At 40.9% G+C, this 19,824-nt stretch overlaps 2 protein-coding genes across 14 annotated transcripts in view; one reads left to right on the forward strand and one right to left on the reverse strand.

Annotated features, from left to right (window-relative positions):
- Positions 1–15,074, reverse strand: part of FAM149B1 (family with sequence similarity 149 member B1) — an 82,168-nt gene extending 67,094 nt beyond the window's left edge. For 3 of the 4 annotated variants that reach the window (XR_012417813.1, XM_005565518.5, XM_005565519.5), the window contains exons 1-3: positions 14,832–15,074; positions 7,700–7,804; positions 4,424–4,553 (exon numbers count right to left, since the gene is read on the reverse strand). Coding sequence is in view for 2 of the 4 variants with exons in the window: in XM_005565518.5 (XP_005565575.2) it covers positions 4,424–4,553; positions 7,700–7,804; positions 14,832–14,878 (282 nt within the window). In the remaining 2 variants the exon portion in view is untranslated. The remainder of the gene's footprint in view (positions 1–4,423; positions 4,554–7,699; positions 7,805–14,831) is intronic. The other variant, XM_074001840.1, reaches the window with a different exon arrangement.
- Positions 15,075–15,147: 73 nt separating this feature from the next.
- Positions 15,148–19,824, forward strand: part of ECD (ecdysoneless cell cycle regulator) — a 58,071-nt gene continuing 53,394 nt past the window's right edge. For 5 of the 10 annotated variants that reach the window (XR_012417811.1, XM_074001836.1, XM_074001838.1 and 2 more), the window contains exons 1-2: positions 15,148–15,351; positions 18,892–19,491. Coding sequence is in view for 8 of the 10 variants with exons in the window: in XM_074001836.1 (XP_073857937.1) it covers positions 19,221–19,491 (271 nt within the window). In the remaining 2 variants the exon portion in view is untranslated. The remainder of the gene's footprint in view (positions 15,352–18,891; positions 19,492–19,824) is intronic. The other 5 variants (XR_012417812.1, XM_005565531.5, XM_045362046.3 and 2 more) reach the window with 1 other exon arrangement.

Raw genomic sequence — 19,824 nt, forward strand, 5'->3', positions numbered from 1 at the left:
GCCGGGCGTGGTGGCAGGCGCCTGTAGTCCCAGCTTCTTGGGACGCCAAGGCAGGAGAATGGCGTGAACCTGGGAGGCGGCAGAGCTTGCAGTGAGCGGAGATCGCGCCACTGCACTCCAGCCTGGGTGACAGAGCGAGACAAAAAAAAAAAAAAAAAAAAGAAACATCATACTTAATCTGCACTATAGGCCAAATGGATCTAACATATTTACAGAACATTTCGTCTAACAGCTGTAGAATACACATTCTTTTCCTCAGCACATGGATCATTCTCAAGGATGGACCACATGTTAGGTCACGACACAAGTCTTAAGACCAAAAAAACTGAAATAATATCAAGTATCTTCTCTGCTCACAATGGAACAAAACTAGAAATTAATAATAAGAGGAATTTTGAAAACTTATAAACACACGGAAATTACACAAGATCCTCCTGAATGACCAGTGGGTCAATGAAGAAATTAAGGAGACTGAAAAATTTTTTGAAACAAAAGATACTAGAAACACAACATATCCAAACCTACACGGAAATTACACAAGATCCTCCTGAATGACCAGTGGGTCAATGAAGAAATTAAGGAGACGGAAAAAGTTTTTGAAACAAAAGATACTAGAAACACAACATATCCAAACCTATAGGAAACAGCAAAAGCAATACTAGGAGGGAAATTTATAGCTGTAAGTGCCTACATCAAAAAAGAGAAAAAACTTCAAATGAAAAATCTAATGATACATCTTAAAGAACTAGAAAAGCAGCTGGGTGTAATGGCTCATGCCTGTAATCCCAGCACTTTGGGAGGCCAAGACAGGAGGATCATGAGGTCAGGAGATCGAGACCATCCTGGCTAACACAGTAAAACCCTATCTCTTCTAAAAAAAATACAAAAAATTAGCTGGGCGTGGTAGCGGGTGCCTGTAGTCCCACCTACTTGGGAGGCTGAGGCAGAATGAATGAACCCAGGAGGTGGAGCTTGCAGTGAGTCGAGATCACACCACTGCACTCTAGCCTGGGTGACGAATGCGAGACTCCATCTAAAAAAAAAAAAAAAAAAAAGAACTAGAAAAGCAAAGCAAGAGCAAACCAAACTCAAAATAAATAATAAAGATCAGGGTAGAAATTAATGAAATTTATGATTACCAGAGGCTGGGAAGGGTAGTGGGGGGTGAGAATTGGGGAGATGGGGTGGTTATTAGGTACAAAAATAATAGAATGAATAAGACCTACTATTTAATAGCACAAAGGGTGACTATAGTCAATAATAACTTAATTGTACATTTAAAAATAACTAAAAGAGTGCAATTGGATTGTTTGTAATTCAAAGGATAAATGCCTGAAGTGATGGATTTTGTTTTAAGCCATAAAAAAGAATATCATAACATTCAATTTTTCTTTTTTTTTTTTTGAGACGGAGTCTGGCTCTGTCACCCAGGCTGGAGTGCAGTGGCCGGATCTCAGCTCACTGCAAGCTCCGCCTCCCGGGTTTAAGCCATTCTCCTGCCTCAGCCTCTGGACTAGCTGGCACTACAGGCGCCCGCCACCTCGCCCGGCTGGTTTTTTGTACTTTTTAGTAGAAACGGGGTTTCACCGTGTTAGCCAGGATGGTCTTGATCTCCTGACCTCGTGATTCGCCCGTCTCGGCCTCCCAAAGTGCTGGGATTACAGGCTTGAGCCACCGCGCCTGGCCAACATTCAATTTTTCTAAAGATAAAATCCTGACTAGTGAAGAAATGAAGATCAAAAGTAAGATGGTTACATGTGAATATATTTTAAAAACTTGTTAGTCTATAAATGCCAAAAGGAAAGCAAGGATATGGGAAACATCTGTATGACATTTATAAGTTATAAAGAGATACTAATAATAATATAGAGAGACCTAATGGAAATATATAGTCAGTACACTAAATCTTCCGGATGAGGCATCTAATTATTAGAATACAGTTTAAATTCTTTGGCCTGCAGGGCCCTGATGATCTAGTCCCGCCTACCTCTCTGATCTCGTTTGTGCTTTCCTCCCCCTGGTTTTCCATCATCCAACCATCCTGACCTTTTATCACTTCCAAGAATACACCAAAAACTTTCCCTTGGAAACATGAAGCTCTTCTCCTCCTTGGGCTTTTGCATATGCTGCTGGTTACCTGTCTGGAAAAGTCTTTTCCTCACTCTTCACATGGCTAGCTCTTCTGTCTTCAAGTCTCAGGTCTACCTTACCTGAGATCCCTATCTAAAGTGAATCCCCCTGATAATGTTCTATTTCAGCACCTTATCATCTTCCTTAGAGCGCTTATCACCTTTTGTACTTACTTTTGAAAATCTCCCTCATTAGACCATTGAATAATGTAAGTCTCACTCACCCCATATTCCCAAGGCCAAGTACAGGGAAAACAACCATGCTCAATAAATATTTATTGAATGAAAAAAAAAAAAAAACCGTGAAAACCCAAGCATCAGATAATAAGGGAAAGATCCAATTATGATATATTAAGACAGGAAAATATCATATAACATTCAGATTGACCAGTGTGGAGGTAGTAAATATCTATATGAAATGACGGTAAATGAAAAAAATAGGCCACAAAATAGTATGTACATGTATCATACAACTATATAAGGAAAGTATATATACATTCAAAATGATTAGAAAATAACTCAGTGTAATGTAAATAGGTTTTAACAATTAGCAGGCTTTTTGTTTAAAAAAAAAAATAAAGCAGGTTTCTGGCTGGGTGCAGTGGCTCATGCCTATAACCTCAGCACATTGGGAGGCTGAGGTGGGAGAACTGCTTGAGGCTAGGAGTTCCAGATCCCACCTCTTAAAAAAAATAGCAGGGTGTGGTGGCATGCACCTGTGGTCCCAGCTACTCAGGAAGCTGAGGCAGAAGGATGGCTTGAGCCCAGGAGTTTGAGGCTGCAGTGAGCTATGATAGTGCCACTGTCCTCCAGCCTGGGTGACAGAGAAAGAAGAAAGAAAGAAAAGAAAGAAAGAAAGATCCTAACAATAATATTGTATAAAATCAGTATTGTGGAAAAGTGTTTATAAAACATTAGGTGAAAAAATACAGCATAATACTACATGTACATCATGATTATAACTAAGCCAAAGTAAATACAGATTGAAAAAAAGATATAGAAATAAAAATGTTGGCTGGGAGTGGTGGCTCACACCTCTAATCCCAGTACTTTGACAGGCTGAGGCGGGCAGATCACAAGGTCGAGAGATAGAGACCATCCTGGCCAACATGATGAAACCTCGTCTCTACTAAAAAGACAAAAATTAGCTGGGCATGGTGATGCATGCCTGTAGTACTAGCTACTCAGGAGAGTGAGGCAGGAGAATGGCTTGAACCCGGGAGGCAGAGGTTGCATTGAGCCAAGATCGTACCACTGTACTCCAGCCTGGCAACAGAGCGAGACTAGGTTCCAAAAGAAAAACCACAAGAAATAAAAATGTCTGTTGCATCTTGCATCAAGGTGATAAAATTATGCATAAAAATTGTGTTTAAAAAATTTTTAGGGTTGTTGGTCTTTTAAAAATAACATTTTATAATGGGAAATAGCCAAAAATAAGTAAAGAAGTAAAAATCACTCATCTCATCACCTAATTAATAACTGAACAATATTTTGAGTAAATATTCTTCGTCCTTTTCACTAATATAGGCAAGAATATACATAAAACAAAATTAGAGTGACACTACACATATGATTTATAACCTGTTTGTTTTCATTACCAATATATCATAAATATTTTCCCAGGCTATAATGGCTTAATAATAAACTTTCAAAAACATTTTAAACAACAAGGTAACATTAGTGGTAAAGACATACATTAGTGGACTGAGCATGGCAAAAGGAATAGACCCAGAGCCCAAATCCATATTAACCTGCAACTGTTTTCTTTTTTTTTTTTGAGATGGGAGTTTTGCTCTTGTTGCCCAGGCTGGAGCGCAATGGTGCGATCTCGGCTCACAGCAACCTCCGCCTCCCGGGTTCAAGCCATTCTCCTGCCTCAGCCTCCAGAGTAGCTGGGATTACAGGCATGCGCTACCACACCCGGCTAATTTTGTATTTTTAGTAGAGACGGGGTTTCTCCATGTTGGTCAGTCTGGTCTCAAACTCCCCACCTCAGGTGATCCGCCCGCCTTGGCCTCCCAAAGTGCTGGGATTACAGGCGTGAGCCACCGCGCCCCACCAACCTGCAACTGTTTAAGTTGAACACTTAGCATGTCTAAGGCTCAACTACTATATCAGTAAAACAAAGCAAATACTGAAAGAAGATGAGGAATGATGCTTCTTTACAGCTATTATGAAGTATGATAAATGTAAAGAAACAATGCAGGAGAGTGAAAGAATGAAATATACTGACAAATCCTAACTCCCAGAATCGTCTCCCAAGCACTCCATCAGACTGATAACATACAACTCACACCATATCCCCAGGAGAAGTCCGAGCTTCCTTCAGTAGATATCCCTGCGCCTGAATAACTTGGAAAAGCAGACAGTGAATTCCCAGTGTCGGCTGATGTAAAAGATGATTCTCTTGTGATGTCAGACTTGCTAAAGGCACAAAAGGAGAGAAAAAAGAAAATTTTTCATATGTCCTCAAGTTTCTGTAGCATTAACTACTCAGTAACTTACTAGGTGATAAACATGTGTACAAATATATCCACATAGGCAAAAATAAATGAAGAGCTTGAAATTCGAGCATCATGGAAAAGTCCTAATTCCTATAGAATTGATGGCGTCATCCCAAATAATTCTAGTCATAGTTTACAATGAATACTTCATCTCACCTATGACATACTCTTTTTTTTTTTTTGAGACAGAATCTCATGCTGTCACCCAGGCTAGAGTGCAGTGGCACGATACTGACTCACTGCAACCTCAGCCTCCTGGATTCAAATGATTCTCTTGCCTTAGCCTCCAAATAGCTGGGAATACAGGTGTGCACCACCACATCCAGCTTATTTTTGCATTTTAGTAGAGAAGGGGTTTCACCATGTTGCCCTGACTGGTCTTGAACTCCTAAGCTCAGGCAATCTGCCCACCTCGGCCTCCCAAAGTACTTGGATTTACAGGCGTGAGCCACCGTACCCAGCTTATAACATACTCTTGACAACTAAAGACATTTCAAAAATGCTAATAGTAGTATCTGATCTTGTATGGCACTTTTTATTTTTTATTTTTTGAGACAGGGTCTCGCTCTGTCACCCAGGCTGGAATGCAGTGGTGCAAACTCAGCTCACTGCAACCTCTGCCTCCTGGGTTCAAGTGATTCTCCCTCTTTAGCTTCCCAAGTAGCTGGGACTACAGGTGCGTGCCACCATGGCTGGCTAATTTTGTTTGTACTTTTGTTTTTGTTTTTTTTGAGATGGAGTCTCACTCTGTTGCCCAGGCTGGAGTGCAGTGGCATGATCTCGGCTCACTGCAACCCCCTCCTCCTGGGTTCAAGTGATTCTCCTGCCTCAGCCTCCCGGGTAGCTGGGACTACAGGTGTGAGCCACCATGCCCAGCCAATTTTTGTATTTTTAGTAGAGACTGGGTTTTGCCATGTTGGCCAGGCTGGTCTTGAACTCCTGACCTCAAGTGATCTGCCTACCTTGGCCTCCCAAAGTGCTGGGACTACAGGTGTGAGCCACCATGACCAGCCCTTTTTTTTTTTTTTTGTATTTTTGTTAGAGATAGAGTTTTGCCATATTGCCCAGGCTGGTCTTGATCTCCTGAGTTCAAGCAATCCACCCGCCTTGGGCTCACAAAGTGCTGAAACTACAGGTGTGAGCCATTACACCCAGCCTATGATTATACAATATTTTTTTTTATCACACATTGCATCTCAGACACTAATGAAGTTCTGAGAGACTGAAGAACCATCTTTCCTGTTCTATTACTTAAAATAACTACAGCTAATATTTATTCAGCGTTTATTACATGCCAAGCATTGTGCCAAGTTTTACATACATTATCTCATTAATATTTGCAACATCCTATAAGACGGGGTCCCGAACCCTGAGGCCACAGACCAATGTTAGGAACTGGGTTGCAGAGTAGGAGGTGAGTAGGGGGTGAGTGCATGAAGCTTCATCTGTATTTACAGCAGTTCCCCATGGCTCACATTACCACCTGAGCTCTGCCTTCTGTCATATCAGTGGTGGCATTAGATTCTCACAGGAGCATGAACTGCTCATGCAAGGGATCTAGGTTGTGCATTCCTTATGGGAATCTAATGAATCTAATGCCTGATCATCTGTCACTGTCTCCCATCATCCCCAGATGGAACTGTCTAGTTGCAGGAAAACAAGCTGTAAGGCTCCCACTGATTCTACATTATGGTGAGTTGTATAATTATTTCATCATATATTACAATGTAAACATAATAGAAATAAAGTATATAATAAATGTAATGCACTTGAATCATCCTGAAACCATCCCTCACCCCACCACACAGTTCATGGAAAAACTATCTTCCACAAAACCGGTCCCTGGTGCCAAAAATGTTGGGGACTGCTGCTATAAGATATACTATTATCAGGTAAGTAATTTGCCCAATGTTACTCAGCTAATAATTTACAGGACCAGGATTAAAAATCAGATGTTGGACTCCTCCTGAGTCCATGTTCTTTTTTATTTATGTTATGCTATTTTATTGTTTGTTTTTTATAATCTTGCTCTAATATTTATTTAATTTGTATTTTTTCTTTCTTTTTTTTTTTTTTGAGATGGAGCCTTGCTCTGTAGCCCAGGCTGGAGTGCAGTGGCGTGATTTCGGCTCACTGCAAGCTCTGCCTCCCAGGTTCACACCATTCTCCTGCCTCAGCCTCCCGAGTAGCTGGGACTACAGGCACCCACCACCATGCCCGGCTAATTTTTTTGTATTTTTAGTAGAGACGGGGTTTCACCATGTTAGCCAGGATGGTCTCGATCTCCTGACCTTGTGATCCACCTGCCTCGGCCTCCCAAACTGCTGGGATTACAGGTGTGAGCCACTGCACTGGACCAATTTATGTTTTTTCTTGAAACAAGGTCTCGCTCTTTCACCTAGGCTGGAGTATAGTAAGTAAACACAGTGTTTACACCACTAAGTGTAACCCGGGAGGCAGAGCTTGCAGTGAACCAAGACAGAGGCCTGACCTCATGATCCGCCCGCCTCAGCCTCCCAAAATGCTGGGATTACAGGCATGAGCCACTGCGCCCAGCCTAATTATATGTGTAAACACAGCCTTGACCTTCTGGGCTCAAGCAATCCTCCCACATCAGCTTCCGTAGTAGCTGGGACCACAAGTGCACATCCCCACACTTGGCTATGTTTTTTTTGTTGTTGTTGTTGTTTTTGTAGAGATGGGGTTTGCCATGTTGCCCATGCTGGTCTTAAACTCCTAGGCTCAAATGATCCTCCCACCTTTTGGCCTCCCATAGTGCTGGGATTATAAGTACCGCGCTCCATGTTCTGTTTTTTGTTTGTTTGTTTGTTTTTTCACTCTAATCCCATGGCAGATTATCCATGTTCTTAACTACTTTATAATACTACCTCTCAAAGGTTATGAAAATATGTATGATGTTCTCATTAGCTGTTTCAGAATGAAAACTAAATGGTACTGAAAACATGACAAAAATTCTTGCTTTGTTTTCAGTAGCACCAGGCTTGACACCAATCCTAAGCCAAAAAACAAAACCGTTGCCATGAGCAAATGCAAAAGTGTTATTACCTTTGGGAACTTGTGTCTTTCTCATGACTGTCACTGGTGGGGGAAACGTCCTCCAGTTTCTCAGGAGGGGGACGATGGTTAAGAGCATGTTTTGTTATTCCTTTCCTATGAAACACAAAACAAAGTTATATTTCCTCTATAAAAAAATACATACAATTCAATAATTTAATCTAGATGTTAGAGTCACCTACTTCCTCTGCTCTGGAACTGCACTGTTTGATATGGTAGCCACCAGTGGTTAAAATGTGGCTAGTCAGAATTGTGTTTTAAGTGTAAAACATATTGGATTTCAAGAAGAATTTGCAATACCTCATTAATTATATTATCTTTTTTATTTTTTATTTTTTTTGAGACAGTCTTGCTCTGTCGCCCAGGCTAGAGTGCAGTGGCGTGATCTTGGCTCACTGCAAGCTCTGCCTCCTGGGTTCACACCATTCTCCTGCCTCAGCCTCCCGAGTAGCTGGGACTACAGGCGCCCACCATCACGCCCGGCTAATTTTTTGTATTTTTAGTAGAGATGGGGTTTCACCGTGTTAACCAGGATGGTCTCGATCTCCTGACCTCGTGATCCGCCCACCTCGACCTCCCAAAGTGCTGGGATTACAGGCATGAGCCACCGCGCCCGGCCTAATTATATTATCTTGATTACATATTAAAATGATAATATTTTGGATATATTGGGTTAAACAAAATATATTCTTAAAATTAATGTCACTACAAGTTGAAAATGTAGTAGATATCACCACACATCAATTAGAACAGCTAAAATTAAAAATAATGATAACAAAAAATGCAGGCATGGATGTGGAGAAACCGGATGTCTCATACATTGCTGGCAGGAATGTCAAATGGTATCGCCATTCTGGAATAGTTTGACAGTTTCTAATAAAACTAAACATATGCATTTACCCAGAGCCCTAGCAGTTGCACTCTTGGGCATTATGCCTAGAGAAATGAAAACTTACATTCATACAAAAATCTGTATACAAATGTTCACAACAGCTTTATTTACAATTGAAAAAAATAACTGGAAACAACTCAAATGTCCTTTAACATTGATATTTCCACATAATGGAATATTATTCAGCAATAAAAAGAAATAAACTATTGATACATGCAACAACTTGGATGGATCTCAAGAGCACCATGCTTTTTAGTGCAAAAAGCCAAAGCCAATACAAAAAACCATTAAATACTACAGTTTACCTTGAACAACACACGTTTAAACTGTGTGAGCCCATTTATATGCAGAATTTTTCAATAAATATATTGGAAAATTTTTTGGAGATTTGCAACAATTTGAAGAAACTCAACAGATGAACCATGTAACCTAGAAATATCGAAAACATTTCAGAAAAAGGTATGTCATGAATGTGTAAAATATGCGTAACTACCAGTCTATTTTTGTGTTGACTATGTTATTGGTAAGGCTTCTAGGTAACAGTAGGCTATTAGTAGTTAAGTTCTGGGGGAGTCAAAAGTTAAACGTGGATGTTTTACTGTACAGGGGGTTGATACCCCTAACCCCTGCATTGTTTAAGGGCCATTTATATAATGGTATATTGGACAACACTATAGTGGTAGAGAACAGATTAATAGTTGCCATGGATGAAGACAAGAGTGGATATAACTATAAAGGGATAGGGATACCCAGTGAAGTTCCTTGGTGGTGATGAAACAGCTATCTTGATTTATAGTCATATTTGCAGTAATCTGTAAATGGGACCAACTTGCATAGAAAGAACTATGTACACATATACCCATGCATAGGAGCGGATGTAAAAACTGGATAAGGTCTGTAGGTCTAGTTAACAGTATTGTACCAATGTCAGTTTCCTGGCTTTGAAATTATACCACAGTTACATAAGATGTCATCATTGGGGGAAGATGAGTGAAGGGTTCATGGGACTCTTAGTACTACTTTTACAACTTCCTGTGAGTGTATAATTATTTCAAATTAAAAAGGTAAAAAAATTTCACTTTTATTTTATTTTTTGAGATGGGGTCTTGCTGTGTTGTCCAAACTGGAGTACAGTGGTGTGGTCATAGCTCACTGCAGCCTTGACTTCCTGGGCTCAAAGGATTCTTCTGTCTCAGCCTCCTGTGTAGCTGAGACTACAGGTGCTCATCACCACACTTGGCCAATTATTTAATTTTTAATTTTTTTTAGAGATGGGGATCTTGCTATGTTGCTCAGGCTGGTCTCTAACTCCTGGCCTCAAATGATCCTCCTACCTCCGCCTCCCAAAGTTCTGGGATTCAAGACATGAGCCACTGCACTTGGCCAATTTCACCTTTTTTAATGTGACCACCTGAAAATTTTAAATTTCATATGTGGCTTTTATCATATTCGTATTGAATATTGCTGCTCTAGAGACTCCAATGTGTGCACTGGATTAAGCTATGGGGTCAATCATTATATGTTCCAGTAATCTATGGGGTCAATCAATATATGTTCCTAGTAATCTACGGTAGACTTTCCTCACAAAATTCTGTAGTCAAATAAATTTAGCAACTGTAATAGGTTAAACAAAGTTACACAGGTCTTTACAAGAGGTCTTCCAGGTCTTTAATATGCAAATGTATGTCATAAATCTCAAATACTCTTATTTCAAAGGAAACTAAGGCACAGAAAGATTAAGTAACCTGCTTAAGGTCACATGGTTAGTAAGTGATGAAGCCAAGATTCAAATCCTAGTAGTCTGGCTCTCAGAGGAAGGCCTCTAGAAGGAAATGAAGAGTTGGAGATTTTAGTGAATTGTACCATTGTTCTATATAAAGATAAAGCTAAGAGTCCAGTCAGTGGAGCTCGCACTTTAAATTGTTTCTCAAATAGTGGAGATCAATTTGTGCAGAGTCATCTGTATGTCTCTCATTCAGTGATCCTACAACCAAGAGTTTGTCTTTGAAAAAGTGGAAAGGATCATAAATACAAATTCAAGCTATGAAATAGAGACTTGACATTTTTTTAGTCTGCCAGGGAAATCTATGAATTGACAATTAGATGATAAAGAAATATCATTAAATTTAATAATAGCACTATGACTACATACAAAAATGTCCATAATTTTTAGAGATACATAATGACATATATAGGGGTGAAATGGCAGTATCTGCGGTTTTGCTTTCCTTATTTCACAGACAGGCACAGAGAAGTTAAGAAAGGGATAAGGAGGCCGGGCACGGTGGCTCACGCCTGTAATCCCAGCACTTTGGGAGGCTGAGGTGGGCAGATCACGAGGTCAGGAGATCGAGACCATCCTGGTTAACACAGTGAAATCCTGTCTCTACTAAAAATATGAAAAATTAGCCGGGTGTTGTGGCGGGCACCTGTAGTCCCAGCTACTTGGGAGGTTGAGGCAGGAGAATGGTGTGAACCCGGGAGGCGGAGCTTGCAGTGAGCCGAGATGGCGCCACTACACTCCAGCCCGGGCAATAGAGCGAGACTCCCTCTCAAAAAAAAAAAAAAAGAAAGAAAAGACAAAAGGATAAGGAAGATAGATGAAGCAAACATTTTAACTTTGTTAACTGTTGAATGTGGGGTGACAGGTAGTTCATGATACTATTCTCTATATGTTTATGTTTGAAATTTTTCATTAAAAAATGTTAAGCTGTGGCCGGGCGCGGTGGCTCAAGCCTGTAATCCCAGCACTTTGGGAGGCTGAGACGGGCGGATCACGAGGTCAGGAGATCGAAACCATCCTGGCTAACACGGTGAAACCCCGTCTCTATTAAGAAATACAAAAAACTAGCCGGGCGAGGTGGCGGGCGCCTGTAGTCCCAGCTACTCGGGAGGCTGAGGCCGGAGAATGGCGTGAACCCGGGAGGCGGAGCTTGCAGTGAGCTGAGATCCCGCCACTGCACTCCAGCCTGGGCGACAGAGCGAGACTCCGTCTCAAAAAAAAAAAAAAAAAAAAAAAGTTAAGCTGTATGTTGAAAATCATTCCTTTCCCAAACTCTCTTCAACAATTATAATTTTTAATGGTTAGGTAGAAAACTAAAGTTACTGCTTCAAAGCAAGTTATCATTATTATAACATCTAAAGTAAAAATTGCTTTGAATTTGCTCCCATTCAGATACATTTTATCTTCATTATCTTCATTATTCACTTCATCTTGACTCCAGTTACAGAATCATCTTTTGGGCCTTATAGGGAGTATCAAATCAACAATCAAGAACAAGTAGGCCAGGTGCGGTGGCTCCACATCTATAATCCCAGATGTTTGGGAGGCCAAGGCAGGCAGATCGCTAGAGTTCAGGAGTTCAAGACCAGCCTGGGGCGAAACCACATCTCTACTAAAAAATACAAAAATTAGCTGAGCATGTAGTCCTGCAGCTTGGGAAGCTGAGGTGGGAGAATCACTTGAACCTAGGAGGTGGAGGTTGCAACTGAGCCAAGATGGCACCACTGCACTCCAACCTGTGTGACAGAGAACTCTGTCTCAAAAAACAAGAAACAAAAAACAAAAAAAACAGAAAGAAAACTGGTATAACTATCCTAGTTAATAATAATTCTGGCCCAATAAGTGCCTATCATTTTTTTCCATACAAGATTTTTTTTAAACTTTCAGAATGGTTGGAATTAATCATAAAAGCAGATTTTCAATTAAACCTCAGTCACTTTATTGAGAAACGACTGTTTAAGTAGAAACAACACATTCCAAATCTAAGAGATGACTGTTTCTTCTTCCTAGTTCCCAAAGAGTTTACTAGGAACTAAACTGCTACCATGTAGATATCTTGTTCCTTAATAAATAATAAGCTTCTAAAAGGCAAAGAGAGGTTTCAGACTTATTTTCTTTGTATGCCTATTGTATCCCAAGTAAAAGTGGGAAGGGACAAGGAAAATACCATTTATTGAGAATGTATGTGTGTCAAGCTCTACACCATCATTTTATTCTTATTTTATTTTTATTTTTTTGAGACAGAGTCTTGCTCTGTCACCCAGATTGGAGTGCAGTGGCGTGATCTCGGCTCACTGCAACCTCTGCCTCCCAGGTTCAAGTGATTCTCGTGCCTCAGCCTCCCAAGTAGCTGAGATTACAGGCATGTGCCACCATGCCCAGCTAATTTTTTGCATTTTTAGTAGAGATGGGGTTTCACCGTGTTGCCCAGGCCGGTTTTGAACTCCTAAGCTCAGGCAATCACTCGCCTTGGTCTCCCAAAGTGCTAGGATTACAGGCGTGGGAGCCCACACCATCATTTTAAATAAGCTTTTGGATAAGGTCTTATTCCTATATTACAGAAATGAAGGCTCAGTGATGTAGTAATTTGCCTAAGTCACGTGGCTGGAAGAGAGCCTGGTCAGAAACTCAAGAATGACTCAAAATATCATGCTTGCAATTATCATGTATGTGTATGATAATTAACAATATTTAATCAATACATTTAATTAAATTTAATTAGTTAATATTTAATACATATTAACGCTTAATAGTTAATTAATATATTTATGGTTGCTAAAATTACATAGCTAAATGAAGAGAAAAAGTTAATATTTAATTAATAAATTCACTTATAGTTAATATGTAATTAATATATTTATGGTTGCTAAAATTATATAGTTCCATGAAGGAAAAAAAATTGAAATTTGGGGTTAAAACCCAAGCTCAACTCCTGAGTTTTTTGGCTATATAATCTTAAAATGTGTAACATTTCTGATATAATTTCACCTCCTGAGAGGCTGAAGATAATCATACTCATTTTACAGAGTTGTTAAGAAGATCAAAAAGTGAAGTCAGCTGGGCATGGTGGCTCAAGCCAGCACTTTGGGGGGCCAAGGTGTGAGAATTGTTCGAGTCCAGGAGTTTGAGACCAGCCTGGGCAACATAGTGAGACCCTGTCTCTACCAAAAAAAAATTTTGTTTAAATTAGCCAGTTGTGGTGGTGTGCACCTGTAGTCCCAACTACTCGGGAGGCTACATTGTGAGGATCACCTGAGCCTATAGGTGGAGGCTGCAGTGAGCAAGGATTGCACCACTGCCCTCCAGCCTGGACAACAGAGCAAGACCATGTCTCCAAAAAAAAAAAATAAATAAAGTGAAGGCCCTTTTGGAAGTGTAAAGCATTAATAAATGTTTGACACTATTATTACTTTCTAAATTATTATACAACACTTTAATGAGGGTAAGGGATGGATCTTTTTTATTATTTATTTATTTATTTATTTATTTAGAGACAGAGTTTCACTCGTCACCCAGGCTGGAGTGCGATGGCGTGATCTCCGCTCACTGCAACCTCTGCCTCTCAGGTTCAAGTGATTCTCCTGCCTCAGCCTCCCAAGTAGCTGGGATTACAGGCGCCTGCCACCACGCCTGGCCAATTTTTTTTTTTGTATTTTTAGTAGAGATGGGGTTTCGCCATGTTGGCCAGGGTGGTCTCGAACTCCTGGCCTCAAATGATCCGCCCGCCTCAGCCTCCCAAGGTGCTGGGATTACAAGTGTGAGCCACAGCGCCCGGCCGTGGGGGTGGATCTTTTTAAAGCCAGAAATATTTGCTCTCTAAAGTCTCAAAAGCAAAACTGATCTTTATGGATTCTGGTGCTTAATTGCAGAGGTGGGGAGGCAGTATGTGTGATGGTTATGACCACAGGCTTCAGCATCAGATCGACATCAGGTTTGTACCTCTCAGCTCTACCACCTTCAAGCTGTGTGATCTTTGGCATGCTACAACCTTTAATTCTGGGATCTTTATCTGTAGAATGTGCAAAATAATGTTCCCAAACTGATATCATTGATAGGAGTGAGCAAATGTATGTAAATAGCTTTGCACAGTGTCAAGTGAGCACTTTCCTGGAGCCCTCAGGAACTAAGCCTTAATAGCTTAGTTATTAAGCTATTAATAACTTCTCGAGCTATCGTGGCCATTAACATTGGGACCTGAAGCACTGCGGATGCTACAAATGCTTCAGCGGACCCAGTGCCTGAGTTCAGGAATTACAGACCAAGGGCGACACGCCCTCAGCTGGAGATGGAGGAAGAAGGGGCAGCGTCCAGCAGGGCAGAGAGGAGAGAATTCCGAAGAAAAATCTCTCCCTAGCCCTGGGAAAGGAAAGGAACGAAGGACTGGTCAAGGAGGGTCCCCAGAGCGCCCGCGGCCCGCCCCGGCTGGGGTGGCTGAGCAGTCCACTCACAGCTCCAAGCTCTGTGGCACCGTCTTCCTACTGTATCTGGAGATCATCCTCCTCCTCCTCCTCCTCCTCAGCCGCGGCCGGGGCGGGCACGCCAGGGTGGGGGCCTCCGGGCCTGGCCCTCCCGCCAGCTCCGGCCCGGCCCCCTCCCGCCACCTACCGGCCCCGTCTTGCCCCGTCGCCTAGACTCCGAGCCGCCACCTCCCCAGTGTCCCCACCTCTCCAGTTCTCCGACCTCCCCGCCTTGCCGCGGGGGCGGAAGTGACGAAGGCACCCGGGCACCCGCAGAATGCTCTCACCGACGCACAGCAGTGACGACACACAAGGTTCCGGGGACTGAGCGGGTTTCAGGTTTTCAGGATTTCTGCTGGCCACAGGTCCCGGGCAGGCGTCGGGACAGAGCCTGATCTAGGCTTCGGCGGCCTGTGGCAGCTCTCGATCAGCTCTCGATCAGCTCTCGGAGTCGGAGAGGCGGCTAAGGAAAGGTGCCACAGCAGAGACGCGCAGGAGAGGCCCTGGAACCGTAAGATAAATTGGCTTCATTTTGTTAGATGGCAGGAGGGAGCCTAGACCGGATAAGGAGCACTAGACTCCAAGTCAAGCCCCTGCTGCTTAGTCGCTTCTCTTTCTGTGCTCTGGGTTTTCTCATATGTACAGTGAGGCATTCACCTGAGTAGTGATCATAGAGTCCCTTCAAGTTCTGACACCAAATTCTGCATGATGAGGTGTGTTTGGCGTTATGGGGTGAATGGGTAAAATTACTGTCTGTCCCTCTGCGTTGAAAGGCAAAATGATGATTTGGCCAGACTGTGGTGAGTGGGTGTCTGGACAGAAGAAGTAGGTTCCTTATGAATCTCTTAGAAAGCTGAGTAAGATTGGAATCGTGGAGTTAGGGTGGTGCATCCACCGCGGTTCCTTCCTTTACCAAGCATCACCTGGCAGCAAGAATAAACTAGTACTCTTATTTAGGAAAACCCTTAGAAAATTAAGAGATAAGTAAGGAAAACCCCTAGGAAATTAAGAAATATCAATGTGACCTCCGTCAAAATACCAATGACATTCTTCACAGTCATAGAAAAAAGATCCTAAAATTTATATGGAACCACAAAAGACCCAGAATAGCCAAAGCTATCCTGAGCAAAAAGAACAAAACTGGAAGAATCACATTACCTGACTTCAGATTATACAACAGAGTTATAGTAACTAAAACAGCAGGGCACTGGCATAAAAAGAGGAACAGAATAGAGAACCCAGAAACAAATCCATATGTCTGCAGTGAATTCATTTTCAACAAAGGTACCAAAAACATACATTGGTGAAAAGATAGTCTCTTCAATAAATGGTACTGGGAAAACTGATACCCATATGCAGAAGAATGAAACTAGACCCACTACCTCCCACCATATACAAAAATCAAGTCAAAATGGATTAGAGACTTAAATCTAAGCCCTAAAACTATGAAACTACTAAAAGGAAATATTGGGGAAACTCTCTAGGACATTGGAGTGGGCAAAGATTTCCTGAGTAATACCCCACAAACAGAGGCAACCAAAACAAAAATGGACAAATGGGAGCACATCAAGTTAAAAAGCTTCTACACAGCAAAGGAATTAATCGACAAAGTGAAGAGAGAACCCACAGAATGGGAGAACATATTTGCAAATTACCCATCTGACAAGGAATTAATAACCAAAATATATAAGGAGCTCAAACAACTCTCTAGGAAGCAGTCTAATAATTGATTAAAAATTGGACAAAAGCTCTGAATAGACATTTCTCAAAAAAGACATACAAATGTCAAACAGGTTTATGAAAAAGTTCTCAATATCATTGATCATCAGAGAAATGCAAGTCAAAGCTACAGTAAGATAGCATCTCACCCCAGTTAAAATGGATGTTATCCATAAGACAGGCAATAACAAATGCTGGCAAGGATTTGGAGAAAACACTGTTGATGAGAATGTAAATTAGTGCAGTCACTATGGAGAACAGTTTTGGAGATTCCTCAAGAAACTAAAAATAGAGCTACTATGTGATCCAGCAATCCCACAGCTGGGTGTTTACCCAAAAGAAAGGAAATCAGTATATTAAAGAGATATCTGCACTCCCATGTTTATTGCAGCACTATTCTCAGTAGCCAAGATTTGGAAGCAACCTGTGTCCATCAACAGATAAATGAATGAAGAAAATGTGGTACATACACACAGTGGAGTACTTTTCAGCCATTAAAAAGAAAAAATGAGATTCTGTTATTTGTAACAACATGGATGGAACTGGAGATCATTATGTTAAGTGAAATAAGGCTGGCACAGAAAGATAAACTTTAAATGTTCTCACTAATTTGTTGGAGCTAAAAATGAAAACAGTTGAACTTATGGAGATAGCAACTAGAAGGATGGTTACCAGAGGCTGGGAAGGGTTGCAGAGGGTTGGTGGGGGAGTGGGATGGTTAAAGCGTACAAAAAAATAGAGCAAATGAAAACTAGTATTTGGTAGCACAACAGGGTAACTGTAGTAAATAATATTTAATTGTACATTTTAAAATAACTAAAAGTTCAGATGAGAGCACGTCCTAGCTACAAAAAAAATTTTTTTAATAAAAATAACTAAAAGAGTATAATTAGATTGTTTGTAACACAAAGGATAAATGCTTAAGGCGATGGATATCTCATTTACCTTGAGGTGCTTATAATGCATTTTATACCTGTATCAAAATATCTCATGTACCCCACAAATACATACACCTACTATGTACTCTTCAAAATTAAAAAAGAAAAAAAAAAAACAGCACTGTGGGAGGCCGAGGCAGGCGGATCACAAGGTCAGGAGTTCGAGACCAGCCTGGCCAATATGGTAAAACCCCATTCCTACTAAAAATACAAAAATTAGCCTGGCGTGGTAGCAGGCACCTACAGTCCCAGCTACTCGGGAGGCTGGGGCAAGAGAATCGCTTGAACCTGGGAGGCAGAGGTTGCAGTGAGCTGAGATCTCACCACTGCACTCCAGCCTGGGTGACAGAGCGAGACTCCATCTCAGGAAAAAAAAAAAAAAAACAGAAAAGAAAGATATACCTACCATCCCATGAGACTTGAAAAAGGGGCAAATTTAGGACAGAGGTAAGATGACAGGACACGAATGTTTTGTAGTTCTCTACACCATACAATGTTCATAAAAGAGAGAAATGTACATTCTGCAGAGCAAGATAGATTATGCTTTAGAGTTTAAGTAACAAAATTTTAAAGCAGGGAGAGATTTTAGAGATGGTAGATAACTTATCCTAAATTAAAGAAAAAAACCCAGAAAGAGAAAGTGAAGTGTCCACAGTGGCACAGCTAATTAGTGGCAGAACTGGGGTTTTTGATATAGTATGTAAACAGTGGATATTAGTGCAGTGTTTCTCGAAATATGTTACACATACCACTGCTAGTACAAGGGCAAACATTAAAAATTTCATTCTTTACTTCCAAAATAGGAAAAATATAAAAAAGATTTTATTCTTACATACGTATTAATTGGGGAATGTGATACTGGATTTCTATTCACTGTATTATATCAAGGTTTCCTTGTAACGTAATTTTAAAGATAAAGTTTTAAGTGTAAAGTGTCACTAAAAATAATATTAGGCCAGGTGCAGTGGCTCATGCCTGTAATCCCAGCACTTTGGGAGACCAAGGCGGAAGAACTGCTTGAGCTCAGGAGTTCTAGACCAGCCTGGGCAACATGGCAAAACCTTGCTTCTACTGAAAATACACAAAAAAATTAGCTGGGCATGGTGGCACACACCTGTGGTCCCAGCTACTTGGGAGGCTGAGGTAGGAGGATGGCTTGAGCCTAAGAGGTGGAGGTTGCAGTGAGCTGTGATCATGCCACTGCACTCCAGCCTGGGCAACAAGAGTGAAACTCCAACTCAAATAAATAAATAAATGAAGTTTAAAACATTAAATAAATATTACTGTAGGTGGTGTGTGGTCAAGGCAAAAACCATGATGATGGTATGTGGCTAACTAAATTTTATTTATTATTTATTTATTTATTTATTTATTTATTTATTTATTTATTTTAGATGGAGTCTTGCTCTGTCACCCAAGCTGGAGTGCAATGGCATGATCTCGGCTCATTGCAACCTCTGCTTCCTAGGTTCAAGTGATTCTCCTGCTTTAGCCTCCTGAGTAGCTAGGATCACAGGTGCCTGCCGCCACACCCAGCTAATTTTTGTATTTTTAGTAGAGACGAGGTTTCACCGTGTCAACCAGGCTGGTCTGAAACTCCTGACCTCCAATGATCTGCCTGCCTCAGCCTCCCAAAGTGCTAGGATTACATGCATGAACCACTGTGCCCGGCCTAACTAAATTTTAGAAAACAGTGTTCATAGAGTCATCTAAAAGAGTTCAGATGTTACTTCTGCATTGTTCTATGTGGTTTATATTTTGGAACTTTAAATGTAGTTTTCAAAGAAGAATGGAAGAAACCATGAAGCTTGCTACAATGGAAGACACAGTGGAGTACTGCCTGTTCCTGATACCAGATGAATCAAGGGACTCAGATAAACACGAAGAGGTTCTTCAGAAGTATATTGAGAGAATAATGACTCGGTTTGCACCTATGCTGGTCCCCTACATCTGGCAGAATCAGCCTTTCAATCTCAAATATAAACCTGGGAAAGGTAAGGCTCTTTTACTTGTGTGGATTAGTGTGACTTTTAATGTTATCCTGACAACAGTGATGTGTATGTGTAATAGTCCACACTTCATTCAGTGTTGGCAGGAAGAGATTAATGCACTAAACTTTTTAGGTAAGTAATACTTGTCTATAATCAGTTAGCCATAAAGCTTTGTTTTTAAAAAAAATCATATTAATGAAAACTTTCTAAATCTGCCTTAGGAATTAGCATATACTAAACATTATTAAACTCATGGCTATTCTTTTGAACTTTAGTTGCTATACTATGCATAATGTATCTAAGTATCTATACTAAACAGTTTCAGGTATCTGGCTT

This window comes from Macaca fascicularis, chromosome 9, assembly GCF_037993035.2.
Source record: "Macaca fascicularis isolate 582-1 chromosome 9, T2T-MFA8v1.1".
NCBI classification, from domain to species: domain Eukaryota; kingdom Metazoa; phylum Chordata; class Mammalia; order Primates; family Cercopithecidae; genus Macaca; species Macaca fascicularis.